The sequence below is a fragment of the Alexandromys fortis genome, unplaced genomic scaffold (assembly GCF_014885135.2).
Source record: "Alexandromys fortis isolate MF-2015 unplaced genomic scaffold, M_Fortis_MF-2015_v1.1 scaffold_60, whole genome shotgun sequence".
NCBI classification, from domain to species: domain Eukaryota; kingdom Metazoa; phylum Chordata; class Mammalia; order Rodentia; family Cricetidae; genus Alexandromys; species Alexandromys fortis.
In genome coordinates, this window is record NW_026067946.1 from 9,241,800 (window position 1) to 9,264,746 (window position 22,947).

The 22,947-nt window shown below is 39.4% G+C and overlaps 1 protein-coding gene and 1 pseudogene across 2 annotated transcripts in view; one reads left to right on the top strand and one right to left on the bottom strand.

Moving 5' to 3' along the window:
• Positions 1–22,947, bottom strand: part of Kcnn2 (potassium calcium-activated channel subfamily N member 2) — a 128,772-nt gene that overhangs the window by 73,701 nt on the left and 32,124 nt on the right. For both annotated transcript variants that reach the window (XM_050149230.1, XM_050149231.1), the window contains one exon: positions 20,405–20,823. In XM_050149230.1, coding sequence (XP_050005187.1) covers positions 20,405–20,823 — 419 coding nt within the window. The remainder of the gene's footprint in view (positions 1–20,404; positions 20,824–22,947) is intronic.
• Positions 14,749–15,034, top strand: LOC126505983 (cytochrome c, somatic-like; annotated as a pseudogene).

Consider the following 22,947-nt stretch of genomic DNA (forward strand, 5'->3'; position numbering starts at 1 on the left):
GAGAAAGGTGGGAGGAGGGGGAGGGAAATGGGAGGCTGGGAGGAGGCGGAAACTTTTTTCTTTTCCTTTTCTCAATAAAAAAAATAAATGAAAAAAAATAAATGAAAAAAAAAAGAAGAAGCTAATGGAAGTAACCACTTGAGCACAGCGAGGGAGGTGATAGCCCAGACAGGACTGATGCAGGTGCACCTGCCAGAGGTAAAACAGAAGCTGGCTTAAGAAGTCAAAAAAAAAAAAAAAGTGTCTCAGGGAGTTGCCAATGGTGTGTAGGCATCAGGGGTAGAGAAGAGCAGCAGGCGCTCCGAGTCTGCGGAAGATTGTTCAGCAATACCTTGTATCAGCTTTCTCAGGATTACACGGAGGAGAGAAACCCCAAAGTGGATAAAGTCTCACCACTGCTGCCCCAAGTTCAGGTGTTAGTATAAACATTTCTCAGTAGTGAATGTGTCACCGTTTGGCAATGCCTACTGTGTTGCTAAAGGAGGCTCTCTGCTAGAAATCGCATTCTCATGAGGAGAGGTCATCGACACTTGCTCTTTTATAACTGTTTCCTTTGGCTGCTGCATGCATCTGGGTCAAACCAAAATGAAGAGGGCTTGCAAGTGTGCATTTATTTAGAACAAATTATGTTAGTATTTGCCAAAGTCACAGTAAACTCACTTTTCACATACAAGTATTAAAAAACAAATACCAATATGATCAATGTCCTAAAAAATACTGATAGAATCGGCACAAACAATACCAAAGAAGTGTTTGGGGATGACATTTTGGGCAAAAACCCAGACTTCTGTTTGCTACACATCAGATACACATTACCTTAATCTCTAAGAGTCCTCAGTTCTTCTCCTGGGAGGCAGACATGACTATGCCCCAGCACCTGTGTATACCTTCTGCATGTTCTCTTTTCAGTCTGGCTGTCCTGCCTCACCATTTGGCCTTATAAAATACTTGATTCTAAAGTTTCTAATCAAATATTTTCTTCTCTACAAAGTCTCCTTTGGAGTTTTAAAATTATAGTTGAATGACATTGGTGTTGGCCTTTCTCTAGCTGCATGTATTCTTACTTACAATTTAGCAAGCTGACCCTCTTCTATCGGAATACACAAAGAACAAAGAGCATGCCACTGTCATACATCCCCACAGCACCTAGGAGTTTTCATTTCATTTTCTGTATTGGACCTATATAGAGGATCAATTCACGTCCCTGATCCCACTGTGTGATCATCTTTAGAAACAGGTCTTAACGTACGTCAAGACGACTCTAAACTGAGCAGAAGACAGTAGGAAACTCTCCTTGAAAGTCTTTTGTAGCCTCCTTCGTCAAGTGTACCATTTAGTTTGTACCCTTTTTAGGGCTAGAAGACAGATATATATCTCTACTTTAATTTAATTAGATGTGACATTGTGATTAAGAACAGACCTTGAAATTAGCAAACAGCATCAGCCACCAACTCCAGTCTGACCTTTGCTGACTGGTCACTGGCTTTGCTTCAGGTGTTATACCCAAGGACAAGCACAGAGGTGTCAGACAAGCCATCATCCCTGAGCAGCTGAACATGGATTAATTAAAATGTAGCCCATTGTGATTTAGGAGATTTAGGGAAACAAACAAACAAAAACAAAACCAAAAACCCTTGTGATTGGTTGTTTCTGGAGCTTCTCCATGGACAATACAGTCACTGAATACCAGCTTCACTCTGGCACATTTGCTGGGTCCTGATGTGGGAGTGTCATATATCAATCTGTTGATTTCATTGGTTAAGCAATAAAGAAACTCCTTGGCCCTGATAGGTTAAAACATAGGTGGGAGGAGTAAACAGAATAGGATTCTGGGAGGAAGAGGAAGTGAGCTCAGACTCTGCTCTGCTCCCAGAGAGACTCGACAGCTCTGCTCTCCCAGGCAACTCCGACCCAGGATGGACGTAGGCTAGAATCTTCCTGGTAAGAGCACCTTGGGGTGCTTACACACATTATTAGAAATGGGCTAAATTAATATGTGAGAATTAGCCTAGAAGAGGCTAGATAGAAACAGGCCAAGCAGTGTTTAAATGAATACAGTTTGTGTGTTGTTATTTCGGGCATAAGCTAGCAGGCGGCTGGGGACGCAGCCCCGCCACTCTTATTTCAACAGGGTCCTCGAGACCTACATACTCCTCTGAACTTCATTTGCTTGCACACAGTAGGATTCATGACGTTAGCTTTTAAGATAGTGTCTGGACAGCCAATACCAGCCACAAGGCTCAAAAAATCTATGGACTCAAATGATGATGTAAATGCTCACCATTTTTCTAGTAAAATGCCAGCTAGTATCAAGAAACTCTACTTTCTGAGATATCCATATCCTGGGTCAGTTATATAGGAGTCTATAGCAATGTTCTGCACAAATAAAATAGCCTATGGCTATGCTCAGTGTAAATACCAGGAGATAACATGGTGACGCTTACCAACAGATGTTTAAAGGATGACATCCAATAAGATTTAAACCTTTTTTTCATCTTGAAAACCAAGGTGTTTATAGTCCTCCTCACTGTATGTGCACAGTTTCTGATTTTGTAATGACGGGTAAGGGCCTTCCCCTCTGTAGGGTTCTATAACAGTGTTTTATAACAACAGGCACAGAATTCTTGCTGGGCTGGGAAGTCTCTGTTCAAAGTTGGAAGCATATTCACCTGGCATGAACTGCTTTGGCCTTCACAGAAAAACATCTTTCCTGTGTCTTCAGAAGGCTAATGGGAATGAGGCGGGTTTTTTTTAGGTGTCTTTTTCAATGGTGCTAATCCCATTAAAGAGTCTTCCCCTCATGACCTAATCACCCCATAGGACTCCATCTCCTAAAACATCACATTGGGGGTAAGATGTCAACAAGTGGATTTTAGGGAGATAAATGCTGTTTCCTAACTTTTAGCAGTTGGACATGTCTACACAACCCACTCATACTTGTACATACCTGCTTTTGCAGGCCAAATTCTCCTCTAGGAGTCTTATTCTCCCTAGCAGACTTGTGCACAAGCAATCTTCTTAAATGATCCAAGTACTAATAACATGACTGCTTTTGTCAAATATCAGCGATTAATACTAATAATAAAAATCTGGATAACATAATGGTGGTTCAAAAATTTGTTTCCTTAAATAAAAGACCCCATCAAATTTGATTAATTTTGACTCAAGGTAGGCAAACAATAGGCGCATTCTATTTAGATGTAATTTAATTATCTTTATGTGATTTGACCTATTTTTATTTAGTTTTTTAATTTTTTTTATATGTTTAGTGTTTGTGGCCATATACAAGCAGCATATGCATGCAGTACCTGCAGAGGTCAAAAGAGGGAGTCCAATCCCTTGAGACTGGAGTTATAGACTGTTGCAAAGGGTTATGTGAGTGCTGAGAACCAAACTTGATTCTTCTGTAAGAACAGCCAGTGCTCTTAAATATTGAGCCATCTCTCTAGCCCTTAAATGTTATTTATTTTAAGAACAACATGCATTGATTTGTTTTTGGCTTTTAAAAACACATTTACTTAAGTATGGCACCATGTTCATGTTATACCTCAAAAATGTCTACTTCTCCAGTAAAGATGATTCATTATTGATCTCTCCTTCTCTTTCTTTCTTTCTTTCTTTCTTTCTTTCTTTCTTTCTTTCTTTCTTTCTTTCTCTCTCTCTCTCTCTCTCTCTCTCTCTCTCTCTCTCTCTCTCTCTCTCTCTCTCTCTCTCTCTCTCTCTCTCTCTCTCTCTCTCTCTCTCTCTCTCTCTCTCTCTCTCTGTGTGTATGCATGTTCAACTATGTATGATTAGATCAAGGATATCTATGGTATTTACAGAACAGATTGCAAACTACTTGAGACAACTTCAGCATGTACTGGAAAAGCACAGAAATATGCAGCATTTGAAATATCAAGAATTTTGGGAAAGGAGCACCGATGTAATTCCCCACTACATCTCAATCTAAGTATGAAAAACTTGTCCATCAAAAATGAATAAGAAGAAAGGGAGACATTAGTCTTCCAAAACTTGAAAACTTCCATGAAACAACGGTCTTTGGGGCTAGGGCAGGATCAGTTAAAATAAACTAAATATATTCCTCTCTGGGGGATAACATGGAATGAAGAAGGAAGAGAACGGAACTGAATCATGACTGTAAAATGAAGATCTTATCAGTCATGCTCAATATTAAAGTCCTGCATTTCTCATAAAAACTTTGTGTGAGCACATTTTAATGGAAGCATGCCATCATAACTATGACACTGTCCCAGATAACTGATACCTCAGTCAAACTTGCACCACTATAGCCTGGTAAAGAAATATTCTAGTTTTTGCATGCTCCATATGTCTATGCTACCCATTCTTTACTCTCTCTTCAATTTAGGCATGCAAAAACCTTTCTTAGCTTGTGAACTTTTTCAGAAACAAGTAGTAGCTGAAATCTGGCCCAGGGTTATATGGCTTGTCCATCCCTCAATTAGCTAGCTTAGTACATTGAAAATAAAACTTTCATTTCCTCAGTTTCTGCTCTTTTCCCCTCAAAATAAGAAATCATTCATAAGAACAAAAATCAACCAAACTTGATGAAATTTCTTTTCAAAAGTAAAACCAGTGTGAGAACTATATGTTAAAATTCTTCTCTTTCAAAGTTCCCTGGACTTCTTAATGTGGTTACTTAAAGATATTCTTAGATGAGAGATGGCTGATAGTTTAAAAGTCATGTTTTTTTTTTTCCTCCAGAGGTTGTGGTGGGCATTTGGAAACATCCTTTTTCAGGGTAGTTGAGCTCTTCTGAGATAAGTTCTCCTTATACTATACAGTCTAGGCTGACCTTGAACTCCGTATGTAGCCTACTTTGGCCTCCTGTCGGGCTCCAGAACACTGAGGTTATAGGCACACTCCCCAACAACCAGCCCGCGACTCAGTTCTGTGGACAAGAGGAGCAGAACTTCCCCTGTGTGCTCATAACAAGAGCCACACCAGATTGCCTGTTACTGTTGCTGTACTTGGAATTACACACACAGGACACTGGGGGTGAGTGCAGAGGATACAATGGCGGTAACCTACAACAGACAGCCTTAAGAAATGAAAGGGAACTCTGACTCAGGGTTCTCACTGCTTTGGGGGCTCTGTCACTAAAACCCTTAGAACAGGATCCCCTCTGTCTTCCCTCCGTAATTCAGCCACAACTCCAGCTGTACTGAGTTGAGAGCCCTTGAAGCCACAGCCAAGATAAAAGACAGAGGAACTCTGTCTGAAGTCTGTGTGCTCCCACAGACGAAACAGAAATTCTTCGGACTGAATGCAGGGCCAGACTTCAAACAGAGCTGTACCATGCCTGCCCCATTGCTGTGAGGCCTCTTACTGACCAGCTCAGGGGGAGGCTTCAGATTCTCTAGACCAACGTGTCTGCAGTCTTCACATTCAGCAACTGCCGTTGCCACCGCTGCTTCACAGGCGTTTGAAATGAGCACAGAACTCTTCATTAAGCCACATTAACTTACTAAATCAAGAAACTAATTACTTGCAAAGGAGCCATTTTCTAGAAGATGATACCACTTTAACATATGCCTTTAACATAGATTCCCATTAGTGATTCTCGTCATAAGAACCCTATAGAACATAATTTTGATATATTAAGCCCCTCCATCTAATAGGCATCCTTCTACATGATTGGTACACATCTGTGCAGAAGCATTTGCCCACAGATCCTCACTCGGCTACACTAGTTGGTCTTATTCATGACCTGGTAGAGGACATGCACATTTGTACAGGAATAAGTCTGTTAAAGAGGGTCCATGGGGATCAAGATGGCACCAGGTAAGACTTGACTTTTCTTTTTTTTTTTACCACACCAAGGAGCTTGATGGAACTGCAGGATTTTGTTTGTTTGTTTTTACCTTTATCTGCCCAACATGAAGGACATAACCGACGCCATGTGTGCAGTGGTTATCTCTTTCCTCTAGGTAGCGCCTAACGATCCAGCTCTCAGTAGTAAGTGCCTTTATCACTAGGCCATCTCATGGGCCCCACAGGAAAGTTTTGAACACATACTGTAAGCTACTGATTATGACAGCAATCTTCCTTGTTCTGCAGACCACATGGAACATTTCCAACATGGCATCTTCATTATTGTTCCTATCCTTTGGCTGATACTGCTTTTATCTTCCTCTTTGTTTTTTTTTTTTTTTTTTTCCAAGACAGGGTTTCTACGTGTAGCTCTGGCTGTCTTAGAACTTGCTCTGTAGACCAGGCTGGCCTCAAACTCACAGAGGTTCACCTGTCTCTGCCTCCCGAGTACTGGGATTAAAGGCGGGCGCCACCACTGCCTGGCTCTTTTTTCCTATCCAATCATCAGTACCACATGCCTACCAAATACTTTCCCCATCAAAATAAACCAATGACCTTGGTAGGGCTGCAAGATGAAGGATCTGGATGATACAAGAAATGATGGGTAAGATGAGTAACATAGCTATGCCAGGTTATTACAACAACGAGAGTCTGTAGCTAGGAATACAAAACAGCAATGTGAATTCTCACTTCATAGAAACCTCTGATTCTTATAATTTGTTTTTAAAATAGAGTATTACTTTATGGCTGAATGGTATGATATTGTTCTGGATATCACATTTACTCTACCCTTTATGCACAAAAGAACGTCATTTTACTCCATGCTATATCTAGCACAAACAGATAGAGTAGAAAAATGCCACATGTTTCCTCTCCTATGTGGAAGATAAAAACATCAACCTGAATAGAGAGAGAATGACAACCACCAAAGGCTTAGGAAGGTGTAAGTAGCCAGGTTTCAGGAAAATTGGACTATAGATAACAAACCACAGATAGAAAATATTAGTTGTGTTTCATGACACAAGAGGGTCACTATGATTCACAGTAATTTACTGTATACTTAATAACTAGAGGAGGGCACATGAGCACTCTATGCAAAAGTAGAGATAAAGAGATGTAAATATTCATTACCCTGATTGACAAGTACGGATTATATAACTGTGCTGAAAATGCCACACCGTATCTCATAAATATGTACAATTATTCTGTTGATCAAACTTTAGAAAATATTTGACATGGAAATAAAAACCCCTCAATTTGCTCTTTAGGTTATATACATGTACTATCTATGCCCCATAATTGCAAATAATTAAAAAAACAATGGGGACACAGTAGGCGTATAAGCATAGCCACAGTAGGAAACACCATCTACTCTCAGATATACCGTACGCTAAAAATTCTAAGGACAATGTTGGTGCTGCTTTGTTTAAACCCTACTCTTCTGAACTAACAGTATACTAACTAGACTCTATAGATAGGTAGTCCAGCCCTGTTCAAACAGAGAATGCTTATAACGTCTAATAAGTATGATCACATAGATTATTGGAAACTAGTTTTTGTTACTTTTGTGACTATAAAATAATTACATTTACCCTATTTTGTTTCCTCTCTACAGCCCCTGTCATGTACCCCCATTGAGCTCATTAAAGAAACTAAGTCATCGAATTTAACTTTTACTGTGATCACTGCCAGAAAAGATATTTTCTGCTAAACACAACAGCTCTGATACATTATGCCTTGCTTTGTGGCTTTCAGATGAGCATACTGTGACTGCTGCATGACGTTTCAAATGAGGCTCTAAAACTGTAATATAGATACCCCAAAGTCTGCAAAATTTTATATTTAATTTGGATTTTTGCTAGAATATCAGGCATAATTTAGAAAACTAAAACATCACATTGTATTTAACACACAACGTTTTAGAAAGGCAACTTCCAGAGAAGAGTCCTGAGAGCACAGGAATCAGGAAGAAATCACACAAGCATCAGGTGCCAACGTGGAATCAAAGCTACCATGTGTTCAAAGCATATGGCACATCTCTCTATATACATTATGCTAATCTGTTACTGATGCTCCAACTAGCCAAAGAACAGCCCACAGCTAGAGCACTCCCCTTACAAAGTCCTGAGCTGTCAGAAACTCATAAGGCACAGCAAGGAGGAGGAGGAGGAGGAGCATGGCCACTCGCAATGTCTACCTACATCTCTGAAGCACATTCGACATCAGGCCTTTGGTCATGAAAGCAGAAGCCAAATCAAACTGAGTTATTGCTTCAAATGGAAAAGAAAACAAAAATAACAGTAAGTATCCACTGAAAAAGACAAGCCTAAGTGACGCTGTGACAGATTCTGACTTCACTTCTCAGAGCTGTCAACGTCACTGATGTCATGGGAAGATCTTTAGTGATGTTGAAAAGAAATCACCTTTGTTTCTTCCTCTCTTTGACAACATTAGAAGGTGTGGCTTCCGGAAAGACTTCAGAATGGGGAAAGGGAAGCCTGGGGAAAAGAGAACTCAATGAGAGAGTGGGTGTCTTCAAAGAGTCCCACCTGTGGGTGATATGCCTCTGTATTTCTTTTCCTGTATTGTCTTAGGATTGAAGGCAAGACTGATTCAGAGAAAGGCAGTCTACATGACTTTGACATACTTACAGAGCAATGAGGAGAAAAATTAGAAAAATTAAACCACAAAATATGTGTAAATCAAGTCTCTGATAAATGACTGATAATTAAACTACATAAAGAACTCTTAAAATAAAGTGAAACAAAGGAATCTTTTTAAAAAGCAGTGAACAAAATGAATAGCTATTTTCCCAAAGATTTATAAATAGCTAATGATCACAAAAAAGTATTCAAAATCACTACTAACTAGAGGGCTGAAAATTATAAACATATCATATCAGGCCATATTTTACTTTTATGATGGCTGTAACCTTATGTAAGTAAATGTATATATAATTTATATGTGTACTTTTCTTTATATACCTATATTTATGCATGTGTGCTCATATACATGGCTACCTGGTGTAGGAGGTTCTTCTGTCTTTGCGTTGCTTTCATTGGTTAATAAAGAAGCTTCTTTGGGCCTGTTGATAGGACAAAACTTAGGTAGGCAGGGAAGACAGACTGAACTCTGGGAGGAAGAAAGCAGAGTCAGAAAGACGCCATGGATCTACCAGAGACAGACATGCCGAATTTTACCTTGTAAGTCACTACCACATGGCGATACACATATTAATAGAAATGGGTTAAATTAATATAAGAGGTAGCCAATAATAAGTTAGAGCTAATGGGCCAAGCAGTGATTAGTACAATGTCTGTATAGCCCTGTATTTCAGGGCTAAGCTAGCTGGGTGACAGGGACAAACAAGCAGGCCCTCCTTGCAACAGCTACCAATGCTATTTATCCATATCCAGGCATACAAATTAATATGAAAATATATCTATTTACACATAAAATATTACTTTTCATATATATGTGTGTTAATGACTAACAATACTGTTAGGTATATAATGAAACTAGAATCCTCATATACTCTCTTATATTGTTCACTGCTGCTGGAATATAAAATAATATACCCTCAGGTATTTACCTGGGGGCAGAATACATATTTATGCAGATAATTTTGTACAAAAATTCACAGAACCCTACTGATAAAACCCACACCAGGAAACCATCTAACTGTGCATCAGATGAACAGTTGGATAAAATGTTCTTATAATAGAAAACTGTTCACCAATAAAAAGGAACACACTGTCAGACACACTGTAACAGAGATAAGTATCATGTTTAAGCAAAGTAAAAGAAGCCAGATGCAAGAAATGACAGAGTCATCCCTAGTGTCTATGGGGAATTGAGCCTGTGAATACCCACAGTCCAGGATGCTCAATGTCCCTTACAAAAAATGTCACAGTATTTGCATATCATCTATAGCAACCAGTAGGTCTTAAATATCTCTAGGTTACTCTTAACATGTAGTATAACACAGATACATCTAAATATCTATGTTGTGTTGATAAAGAATAATAATTTAGAGAAATTGTACAAACTTTATACTGATAAATATTTCTGAAGATAGAAGGTTTTCAGCTGTATTGTCTGATTTTGATGATTTGAATGTTCCAGAAAGGCAAATCTGTCTTCACATTCCTCAGCACTAAATCATCCAAATCGGTGGGTTTATTACATATAAATTAAACTTCATTAAAGTTGTTTTAAAAATGAATACAGAGTAATATCCATTTATATATATTTTGGTCAAAAATTATGCTTAAAACTCTTAATAATTAAGTTTTATTTTTTTTATTATTCCATACTTTTTACTAAGCAGTGAATAATAGCCAGGAGATCAAAGTGCCTCTGACTTCAGCACCACACTAAATTTCCTTATCTCATTGCTGTTTTTTTTTTTCCAGCATCCCTGGAAATTTGGCAGTGATCAGAGTATTTATTAATCCATGGGGGTTTTTGAGCCGGGGACCAAGAAGACTTGTGGCTGGCAGGAAGGGAAAGTTCAAAGACTGTTGTCCTTCCTGGGATCCCAGGAGTCATCCGTGAACCACCCTGCCAGGCCACTACTGAGTAGCGGCTCAGGCCTTTCTGTACTGGAGCCAAACAGCCTTCCTGACACCCAGTAGGTGCTTTATTACCTAGCACCGGCTCTGGAATAGAACACAAAGGCCCTATTCCCTGCCTACTAACAGTGAACAGCTTCATTAACATGGATTAAGGTTATAAAAGTTGACTGTTACAATATGAAGCACATATGTCTTAATGTGGTGCATGGCCAAAATGTATAAATTTTATTGTATAAGAAGAAACCTTTTTGACTTAAAATTTTTTTCTCCTTTACTTTAATACAATTTTGCAGTAAAGAAGCATTAGTTATAAAATAATAAGACGCACTGGTATGAGTATAGCTTTAGAATAGACACAAATTGGCACGTTCAACGACCTGACTTTGATATTCAGAACTTAAAACAACAACAACAACAAAAAAATAGAATGCAAAAAAAAAAAAATCTATGGGCAAATAATAAACACTGTTTACCCCCAATCCAGCCTGGAGTCTAGGAAAGGTAAGAATTTTCTACAAAACTAAAAGGGTCAAGCGAAACTGAACTGCATGAGTTCACTGGCCAAGCCTTCATGTACACACCTTACAGACAAATTCCACATGCAGTAACTTCAGGGATTTCCAAAACCAGGGAAGAAGACAGCTCAAACTTCCTAAGAATGCACTTGAGCATGGACGCCCGAGGGGTAAGACGGCTATGAGCTGACTCTGCTGTCAGGGATCTACTGAGCTTGGATGCCTATGCTGTTCAACTTTGCGCTGTGCTGCTGTAAGAACCCCAGAAGGCACTTTCCATCCCTCACTCTTGAGATGAGGCCATCAAAGCCCCCTGCTGCAAATATTACTCTCGGTTGTTACCTCGGAGGAAGACCCCTTCACCCCATCAATCTATATCGGGATGAAGAGAAAATGAAGTTTGAGGCAATGCTTTTTTTTTTTTTTTAAGACGTTAACAACCCTTTCATTTGGGGACATTGCACTAAGCACGGAGGCTTCGCAAGCCACTAGCGCATGCTGAAGGCGTCGAAAGTGCAGACGTTTGTAACTTGAAGGGGCCATTTTAAAGCTGTGACCCATTTATGAGTGTGAAAACGCCATAAGTGTACTGTATGAATCACACCCAGGAAGTAAATAAATATTACATTACCATTAACCACATATTACAAATCCATTGATGAATGCTTGGTGTTCACTCCACAACAGCTGGAAGCTGGAGAAGTCAAAAGTAACGTAGTTATCCGGGACCATGTAACAAACCCAAGGGCCAGCAGCATGTTTGCCTAGTATCGCAATGCATAGTTAATGGCACTTCTATAAATATTAAAGAAACTCCATCATAAATGCCATGTCTCAAATGTAAGCAAATGAGAAAGAATCGGGCAACCCTAAAGGCCAGGGTTTAAAAGACAGCAGTTCTCTGAGTGAGTCTCTTGAAAATATAAGATAAAAGCTTGGCTGGTGGACTGGGGAAATGAACCAGCATTGTTAAATGTAGTTCTCCATTACACTCTCCTATAGATAATCCAATATTAATAATAAAAGCCATAATAGAACAGGTGAGACAGCCACGAACCATTCCTCCTCCGAAAGTTGGCATATGCCACATGAAAAGGGAAAATAAAAGCTCAAAGTTTTTTGGGTTTTTTTTTTTTTTTTTTTTTTGGAAAAAAAGCAAAGTGAAGACTAGGAACATGCCCTACAAAGTGTAAACAATGACCTTGGATGTACAGACCAAGGCAGTCAGGGAGGGGTATCAGTACAATGCTGAGCAGGTGCAGCAGATATTACTAACAATTACCTTTTGGGTTCTCATGAATAAGAGTACTCATTCTAATGTATAACTGGACACGATTCAGAGCCCATAATCCATAGGAAGTGGAATCCCATATATTATCTATAAGTTGAAAGGATGAAAGACTATCTTATTACAAAGCACTGTGGTCTTTTTCTTCAGGAAACCCTACTGCTGTGTGTTCCTGGATCAAAAGCTATTCAATTGGATAGGTTCTCTCAACAACCCATTCAAAACCCTGGTATCAGAAGACTTGTGTAAACTTATGCCATGTGTCAATTTATTATGGAGTGTAACTTGTCTGTAATATTCCACCAGACACTATGAAGAATAAGGTTTCACAGAAATCATCTATGCTTTTAAAAACGAAACTTCTGAAAATACATTGTAAATGACTATTAGTAAAATTGCCATAAACATAGTAGAAAATAAATAAATACTCCATTGGGGTAATATTATAACATACTTATTAACCAGTGAACATATTGAAATGGAAATCTCTGGTTATGAGATTTTTCTCTGATAATTAGAAAAATAAATAGCACAATAATTTTTATCTTCTGGGTTTTGGTGCTGGAATTTAGTCAGGCCATTTGCAAAGCAGCCCAAAGTTCCAGAAAATAATCACACCCAAATTCACTCTTCACTTAACTTTTCCACTTTCAAAATGAAACCATCTCAAATTTATTTTCCAAAATATCTCCCTCTCAACCAATGCACACGAGTTAATCTATTTAGATATGTTCATAAACAAGGCGATGAATAAATCAGAGTATGAAGTTATATGTAAACGGACATCCCATCCTAACGCCATGATCCTTTCCCCAGTAACAGAAACATTCCTGACTCCTCTGATTGATTACAGCAGGCACAGTATGATTTTTACTTGGGAACACTGGCACCAGAGTCCATGTGCTCAGTACCCATTTGCGTTTGCGTATAACCTATCTTTCAAATTAAAAAAGTTGTGTCTAAAGAAAAGAATATATTGAACACAGAAATATTCCATTTCATTGACTCTTTAACTTCAGAAGGTTGTAATACCACTTAGTGTCTAAAACTTCAGTATTCATTAACATACACCAAGAATGTGTCCCAGAAGATGAGAAGAAGCAAGGATACTCCCCGCTCCTGGACATCCTGGTGTAATTTAAATGCTAGTTGTTCTCCAAACCTTGATGGTGATAATAACAATAACAATAAAAATAAAGCAATGACAAGATGATTTTCTTACTATGACACAGCACTAGCCCCCATGCACACACAGGCTTGCCAGATTGCTACTACAGGAACATCTTAGGGACAACATCATTGACACGTGTTAAATTGACCATTCACTAGGCTATTTCTCCAAAACTAAAGATGTCCAAGGAGATGCACACAAGGGCTGGGTACTTCCCAAAGCGCAGGCACTAAAGCTCAAATATTCCACTTTCTTCTGTTTCAAATTTACCCCTGAACTTTCTCCTAGATTTCTCCTAGATAAATCCTGATGAAATGTCCAGATCTGAGCCATTTTGAATGTCAGATCATTTACCAGGATAATGTCACACTTCTTGGCTTGCATAGGAAAAGACTACACCAGAACCAGGGTGAGATGGCTCTCGTTTAGCTGAAGGCAGGTGTTTACTAACCGAAGAAGCAATTGAAATAATATTAGGGTCCTCCCTTCTCTGCTTTTACTATCATTCACCCAAATAAAGGAGTCAACAAATAATGCATATATAAGTACTTACATACATATATAAAATGTAGAAATTTTATAATTATAAAGTCACATATATTATCCATACTGCCTATACAATGCACCCATAGTATGTATATAGTATAATATATACACATACACTTATCCATAGGCGAATAAATATTAAACACATGATATACCAGGAATGAAACATAGATGCCTTCTATAGGATCCTTTCCCCATCAATAGAGAACACTTTCAAGAAACTTCTAGAAACCCTGTACTTAGTAAGAGGACAGGGATCAACATAACCTTTTCCAGAAAGTTGACTGACTCTTTCAATCTTAAAATATTCTTACAGTTATTTTTTTAAAGATTTGTTTTCTTTTTAATTATGCTTTTGCCTGGGTATGGATAAGTGCAGGTACCTGCAAAGGCTGGAAGAAGGCATTGGATGCCTCAAATCTTGAGTTCCCTGACATGGCTGCAGGAGACCAAACTCAGGTTCTCTGCAACAGCAGTTCACAGTACACTTCACAGCCAAGGCAGATATCCAGCCTCGAAACATTCTTAAAGTTCTTATAATTAACTAAAAATAGAGTTTCTATTAGATATAAAATATGTCCCTTTGAAGTAGACAGGATATTTAGATGGGACAAAGATAAAACAGCGTGGTTTGCTTAGGCCAAACATGTAAGGGAGTTATGCTTATATGAAACAGTATATACTTAGAAAAGACACGAACACATGCAGTTGCACCGACATGGGTACATAGGCTCAAGCCGGTGTGTCCTTGGGCTAGAGAGCAGGACGTCCATCTTTGGGCAGTGTTTGTGGTGTTGATCACCCGGGAGCGAATTAAAAATGGGTGATGTTGAGAAAGGCAAGAAGACTTTTGTTCAGAAGTGTGTCCAGTGCCACACTGTGGAAGAGGGAGGCAAGCATAAGACTGGACCAAACCTCCACAGTCTGGGAGGAAGACAGGTCAGGTGGCTGGATTCTCGTACACAGATGCCAACAAGAACAAAGGAATCACCAGGAGAATTCCAAAAAGTACATCCCTGAAATAAAAATAATCTTCACTGGAATTAAGAAGAAGGGAGAGAAGGCAGACCTAATAGCTTATCTTAAAAAGGCTTCTAATGAGTAATTTCACTGCCTTATTTATTACAAAACGAATGTCTCATGACTTTTAATGTGTACCGTAATTTAATTCATAACCTAAAATTCCGATCATGAATGGCTAACAATGTTTTGTTGGACAGTCCTGATTTAAGTAAAACTGACTCGTAGGAAAAGAAAAAAAAAAGAAACGAAAGATGGATGGGAAGGAGGGAAAGCAGAAGGAGGGGAGAAAGTTAGGGAGGGAAGGAGAGAGAAAAGGTCAGTAAGGGAAAGAAGCGAGGGACAGAGAGACAAACCAACATCAAGGAGGAAAGGGCAAGCTTGTGCAATAATATTTAAAATGGAAACTTTGTTGAAATAATTTATATATCCTCATATATTTTAAATTTTGTTTTTTGATATTATAATACAATTACATAATTTCACTTTTCCCTTTCCTACCTCCAAACTTGTCCATTTATCCTATCTTGCTCTCTTTCAAAAGCGTGGCCTCCTTTCTTCTTTGTTATCACATGCATATATGTCTATGTATACACACAAATATTCCTAAGTACAATCTACTCGGTCTGTATAATAGTACTTGTATGTTTGCTTCTAGGGCTAGCTAGTGGTGTTGGATAACCAATTGGTGTGCTCTTCCCAGAGAAGACTACTTCTACTCTCAGCACTCCTTAGTTACCTGCTGTTATTCACTTGTATAGGGTTCAGGCTTCCAGGCTTTTCCTCACACAATGACTATTGTTGTTGTTCCTGTTCAGCTCAAATTTTGGGAGCCAGGCTGGTGAGATTTTGTGGCTCTAGCTTCTGACATTTGTAGGAGACACAATGTTAGAGAAGAACCTACAACTGCTACTTGTACTAAACAAAAATAATCTCTAACTGCATCCTAAATGTTTTCCCTTTTCCCCACAGATAAAAGTAGGCATCACCCTTCATCAAGGCAACTTCTCCTTCCAACAGCCAGACCATTACAGAAAACCACAACCAATCAAAACGCAGAGTGATGGAGCCCGGTCCCAACAGATACATATCTCTGCATCTAAAAGTCACAATCTGGAGATGTCCCAAAGCAAAGTGGAAAAATTGCTGAAAAGAAAAAAAAAATCCAATGTGGAAAGTCTATCAAAGTGTTGGGTAAATTGCGAGCTGTGACTCAGCCTTGTGGTTGCGATCCTGATCCTGGCATGTGTCCCCTTTACCACAAAACCAAAGCTCTGCTGGTTGGTTTCTGTCACTACTGTAGATGCATTTTCGTGGCATAGTGGCCACTTTCTCTTCTCATCACCTGTTGATGCCGATCGGCATGGCTAACCATTTAAACAGAACAAAAACACATATCCTTCGGGCTGCTGTAACTTGGCACCGCTTGCCTCAGAATTTCTATATTTGGGGTAAAAATGGTGATACGAAGCATTTAAAAAAAAGAAAGTGCATGGCAGGTGAACAACGAGGTGACTTAGTGTCTTTGGAAACAATCACAGTAGCAAGCGCCCAGGCCTATGCAAATATTACCAAGGATGCTCTTACCCACTACAGCCACACTGCCAGGCAGAAATGGTGGTTTAGAATCATTTTTAGCAGGTATGTCTACTAAGTTTTTAATATTCATTCTTCAACTGGGTAGGTAATCTGCTCCAGAAAGCATCTTAAGCCCACAAATACCATGATTGTCAGGTGATGAGCATTACCTTAAGCAGTTTATCTTTCTTTAAAAAGGAACATGTTAGGAACTATTGGATATTAGTGCTATAGTAGAATGCTTATCTAACAAGGGCTGGGTTCAATCCCCAGTACAGCAAAAATCAACCAAAACCAAAAACACTTTAGTCCCTCAAATACTATACCTATACTTAAGTATAAAAGTTCCAGATGCATGGTTTTTAAATCTTAGCCCCAGATAAACTTGCAGAAAAGCAGATGAACTCACCCATCTTGTGCTCCTTGTGGCTCCTTCTCTCAACTCTCTAAGAATAGCTATAGATAATTTTAAGCAAATAAAAAAGTATAAATCCATAAAGACAAAGTGAATGAGGGGCAACACAGTACTAAAGATACAAGAAAGCTGATCTCAAGAAAGCAGAATTCTAGGTTAGAGGTAAAACAAGAATCAGCTCTCAGGGCACTGGGAACCTGACCACATATGACTCCAGCATGGTTCACACAGACCCACTGCAGAGAGGGACATGGGGGAAGAGAGTCAACTACAACACTTAAGCTGGTCTTCTGCTCTGGAAATGAGGGTTGCTCTGAGCCAAATCAGTGGGAATCTAGACTTTTGTGGTCAGGAGAGAGCTGAGCAGGTCTGTGGACTGGTTGGACGGTTCCCAGCACACCCTGACTAGAACCTGAAAATGAATATTTGCATATGAACTTCTCGGATCTCTTCCTCCCCTGCTTTCACAGGAATTCCTACAAAGTTGTCATTCATACTTTGGCTTCAATGATGAGGTCACAAAAATGATTGCCCATAGGTTGGTCAGATTTGCAGAGGAAATATAAAATATGCTGTTCCTCCCCGTCAACCAAATCTCCCCTCAGTGAAGGGTACAGTTGTCCAGTTGTAGATAGAACTAAAGCTTCCAATTGACTCTTTCACATATGTTCTTCAGTGTGAGCATGCAGCTAAGGACACTCAAGCATTGAAGGAAAGCTTCAGAAAAAGCAAGCAAAAAGAAGAAAAAAAAAACACATCTTTGGGGACACAAAATACAAAGAGCAAAAAAATTTTAAAAGCAGCCTTAATGTTGACAAATAAACCACTGTATAACAGCAAAGGAGAAGCCAGAGGCTATCAAACACAAATGAGCACATAGGGTCAAAACTTAGAAACTGGAACTTAATGTGTGGCATGGATGAGTTAATTTGCAAAACAAAACTATGTTTATCTGTTTACTTGCTTTCACTCTCATGAAGATCTAGAGCTCAGTTACATTAGGCAAAACCCCTATATATCTCCCTAACCCCTAAAAGAAAGTTTAAAACTCAAACTGAACTTGTCTTCCAATATAGAAAGCAAAGATAGACAGAAAATGAGGAAATTTTAAAAACTAATATACAGAGATCATTATCCACACAACAAAATCCAGGGGCTTTAAGAAACCAATTTCCTTTCTATGAATTGAAAAACAGGAATTTCAATACTGAATGGTGATGTTTTTGTGCCGGCTTAGTAGCTGTAAATGAATCTACTGATACTTTACTTATTGTACTATATTTATATTATACAGACTGCAGCCCCGGGGCACTGTAGTCAACACCCTGTCAACCACTCAGGCCGTGGCCAGGATGGCTTTCAGGTCCCATGGCACTGACTTTACCATGGCTGCTGTATGTAGATTTAATCTAAGTCTCTATTGTTCTATTGACCAACAAAGACTTGGAAGTCAGATGTGGGGTGAAAACCTGCAAGATCAAAGAAGCTGAGAAGCAACCAGCTGACCTTAATTTTGGATGAAGCCCAGCAAGAGACGTGTCTCTTTACTTGTCCCAAACAAACTAACAAACGAAAGGAAAGCACCAAACTAAAGTCCTCACCCTTTCCTTCCAGTGTGGCTCCTCTATCCAAATTGCTGGTGTCTCTATGGCCAACTCGGGTAGGTGCTAGCTCTGCCCTCCCCCCAATTCATGGTAAAACTTTATTTAAGCCTTAGAGTGTGATCAAAATTCCCACAACAGAATGGGCCAAGAAAGTTCCCAGAATCATGGACTGAAACAGATTCATAATCTTGTACAATTTTAGAACGCCAATCCTGGAGGCTTTCAGAAAGGAAAAGAAACAAGAAAAAAAAGATTAAAATGAGAATGGAGTCAGACTGTGGGACTCTGAACACAAAGGGAGACAAAAATCTTCCTTTTCTGAAGCATGAGTTTCCAGTCTGGAATTTTATATCTAGCCACACTGTCCATGAACATCGTCTGAGAAAACAGACTGCCCTGTTGTGAAGGTCATTCTCTCACACACTGCATTTTCATAGAAATTATCACAAAATGGGATCACCCAGAGTAAATAAATAAAGACATAAGTAAAAGAATAAAGAAAAAGGCACCAGACACACACACACACTCAAATATACAGACACACAGATACACACACACATATACAGATACACAAACATATACACACATACACACATACAGACATGCACACACATACAGACACATACGCAAATACACACTCACATATATAGACACACATATGCACACATGTACACACACATGTACAGACACAAACACATGCACAGGCACACATGTACAGATAAACACACCCACAGAAAAAAATCCCTTCCTGACATGACACAGCAGGAGGGAAAGGTTCTGAAGGCCACTACTTCAATAGGAGACTATGAAAAAGTTTAATATCTAAAGAGAAAGAGGGAGGACTATAGAATGGGGAAAGATTTAGAGATGATTCCATGGTAACAATATACAAAACTGAGCCAAAAGAAAAAAATTAAAAAATCTAATAAACAAAATAAAAACCAAAACAACCAAGTAAAGTAAACGAAGTACTATTTATTCCAGAGAAAGGAAAAAGGGGAAATAGAAAGAGGAGGGGAAAGTTCTAAAATAAGATTTACCGTGCCACAATGTGGATGGCGGAGTTGTGAAATTTTGTTTCTGTTCAAGAGTAAGAGCTAGAACCCACTCCTATCTCTCATGTACTAATTTTACCTTGAATTTCCTTCCCAGGGTCCTACAGCCATACTCACAACCCATTGTTAAATGGCTTTTTTGATAGGCCATTCATAAATGTATATTGTTTATTAAGCAGCTAAGTGAACATTGTTGATAATATAATTGGTTGGCTTAGACTCTGTGAGTAGCCTCTGAACACTGACAGCTCATACGCACCCCTAAAACACCAGAGCTGTGTGCACCCCTAAAACATTAAGAACTTTCAGACAAGAAACACAAAGTCTCTTTCTGTTAGTTCTTGAATGTACAATAGAAACCAACTCATGATCCATCAAGTCTTTAATAGATAACCATGCACATAATAGAACAAATTGGCACTACAGTTAACAAACTACTTTAACAGGTCCCCTAAAGTTCAAACCTGCCACATCAAGACTTCTTGCTTCAATAACAATCAACACTTCAACCAGAAGTGCCTCAACAACGTAACATTTCCCATACAGCATCACCACAAAATGTCCTGGACTCTGAATTCTGACAGATTACCAAGACAACTCTCCACTGAAAACTGATCCAGTCGGAAAGCAGAATACACAAGCATCAAAGCATTGGCTCTATACAGACACCTCCGGGAAAGCTTTGTTACTGTTATTCAAAAGACAGTGAAAATTTTCAAAACTTCAAGCACATCGTGTTCTTTCTCCCACGTCTGAAGACACTATATGGCAAATTATTTTCTCAGGAAAAGAAACAAACTTACCTTTCACAAGCTCGGACAGTCCATGCGGCAATTATCCATAATGAGATACTAAAAACCAAGAGCACAGTTCCTGGGCAGATAGTCATTAAAGTCTTCATAACAAAACGCGTATTGAAGTTTATCTTATTAAGTGCCCCAATGCTTCTAGAGGAGGCATCGGTGAAAAGTTTGCTATGTAAAAGCATGACTCTGGCGATCAGATAGAGTCTTAAGAACATTGGTATAGACAAGATAATATCCACATCAGCGGTGGTTGTGGAGGGGGCATAGGAGAAGGCAAGCCGGGCCGTCCATGTGAACGTATAATTCCCAGGTATGGGATGAATAGCACACACCAGTATTTCCAAGCAGATGAAGAAAATACGCTCATAAGTCATGGCTATTCTCCAGTCATCTGCTCCATTGTCCACCATGAATAACTGAAAAAATAAAGTAGAAAAGCAGCTTCAGTATGGCATGAAAGCTCCACAAGTGTTAGTGCAGAACTTAAAAAAAAAAAAGACAACAGGTGATGCTTAGCAACTGGACGAGCTAAAGCTGGCATCTCGGAAAGTCTAGCCAGGTATGCTATTGATAGACGAGGGCAATGGTACCCGAGGGGGATTCCATTCTGTCGAAATTCCAACGAGCAGCCTGCTGCATAGGGACTTGAGGTATTCGGGAGTCCACATTATTGGATAATCATAAAGTAAGATTTGTTTTGTAACAGATTGCTCTCCATTTGAGGAGATGGTGTTTCAACCCATGCATGATGCTATTTAGGGTGCCGCTGGAGTCAGTGCAACCCTAGAATGCAGCAACACATGAGTATTCTTATAAGAAATTTATTCTTGGCCTCGGAAAAATCACAAGAAACCACAGATGAACGTGGCAGAAACATTTATTCTAGTTTCCTCACTATTGTTTTATAACTTACTCAATTCTCCCTTTTCTTATTTTTGCCATCTTTCATACCACAATTAAGGAAAGAATAACTTGTTTCCCCTGGCTGTTTATAAAGAAGGACACCAGACCCTGGCTGTGCATGAATTAGCAAGAGCATTTGGAAATGTGTTTTCACTTTTTAGCTGTCACGATGACTTGTGGGGGCTCCTGGCATTTAAGTCCAGGAATCCATGGGAGCCGATCCTGCTGTGTGGCTGCAGTCCCATGGACTAGGAAGAATCATCAGCCATGATACCAACAGTGTCCCCCACCGACAAAGATGTCCTTCTCTTCCTTCTGCTAAGTAATCCAGTAAAGTAGGAGTGAAAGCCAACAAAAGGAGCATAGTTGCTTTCTCAATGAGTGAGCTGCAGAGTGGGTTAGAGAAGATTCCACGTGGCTGTGTCCTATGTACCCTCCTCTCCTCCACGGACATCAGGTAGATCCCTGCACTTGCTTAGCTAGTCTGTATGTGGTACTTCTCTCCTATGACCCAAACTGCTCCTTGCTTGGCTGTTACTTTGCAAAAATAGTTATATGGGGGCAAAACTGCCTCTTTTGTTTGATGCTTACTACAAGGAGATTGAAAAACATTAGATATTTTTTATTAAAAATATGCCAATCTTCTGAGGGTCTACTTTCTTTACCAACTCGTTTATGAGTGAGAGTGTAGATTGTTAAAAAAAAATAAAAATAAAAATAAAAACTAAAATCTACCTCCAAAAGGGCTGAAAATCACACAACTCCAAAGAATCTTTAAGAGCCATTAAAAGGCCTCTGTTCCTTCTCTACACACACTTTCACCACCACCCACCCCGACCTTTTCATCCTAGCTTCTCTCTCAAGCTTCATGTATTTAAAGCAAATTCCACTTTCCCTAGTACCCATGTGCCTTCCCTCTTAGGGGAATATGCAAATAAGCTCACACCACTACAACTCACCAAAAGGAACACAAAAGACACAAAAGAGAAGCAGGGCCAGCTGTCTACACTGGGTGGGGTTGGTTTCTCTTGGGGACCCTTCAGTTCTGAGGGATTTCCCTCTCCATCAGCTCCTCAGGCCCTGGGGAAAAGCCACTGAAGACAGCTTTATTATGGGAGCAGTCGTCTACTCTTAACTTTTAGGTTATTTTCCTGCCATTGCCTCCTTTAGGAAAAAAAAGATATTCTCCTCTCCTCCATGGGTTTCTGCACTGCTTTGCTCTTTTCATAGCTGCTACTCTCGGTGACTTCCGTTTCCTCCCCCACTTTGGTGTCACGGTCACTTTGGGGTCTATAGCTCACTGTCTCTGGCTGACCCTGCATGGGTGAGTTCATCCTTTATCCTCTTTTACCAGATTCCTCCTTTTGGAAGTGATCTCCATCATATAATAGTCACTTAAAAATGTAAATTATATAACCCTATTACTACCAAGAATAATATCATTCAAAATCCCTCCATCATTGCCTGATGGTTAAACCTAATCTGCATGCACAACAGCCAAGGCATTGTGCCATATGGTTTTTGCCTATTCCCACCCTCTTTGCTTATGGCTCTCCTTACAGTTTCCATGGTTGCAAATTACAGAACCTGATGCCTGCACCCCTTCCATGTCTTTTGCCGTCTATCTTATAGCCTAG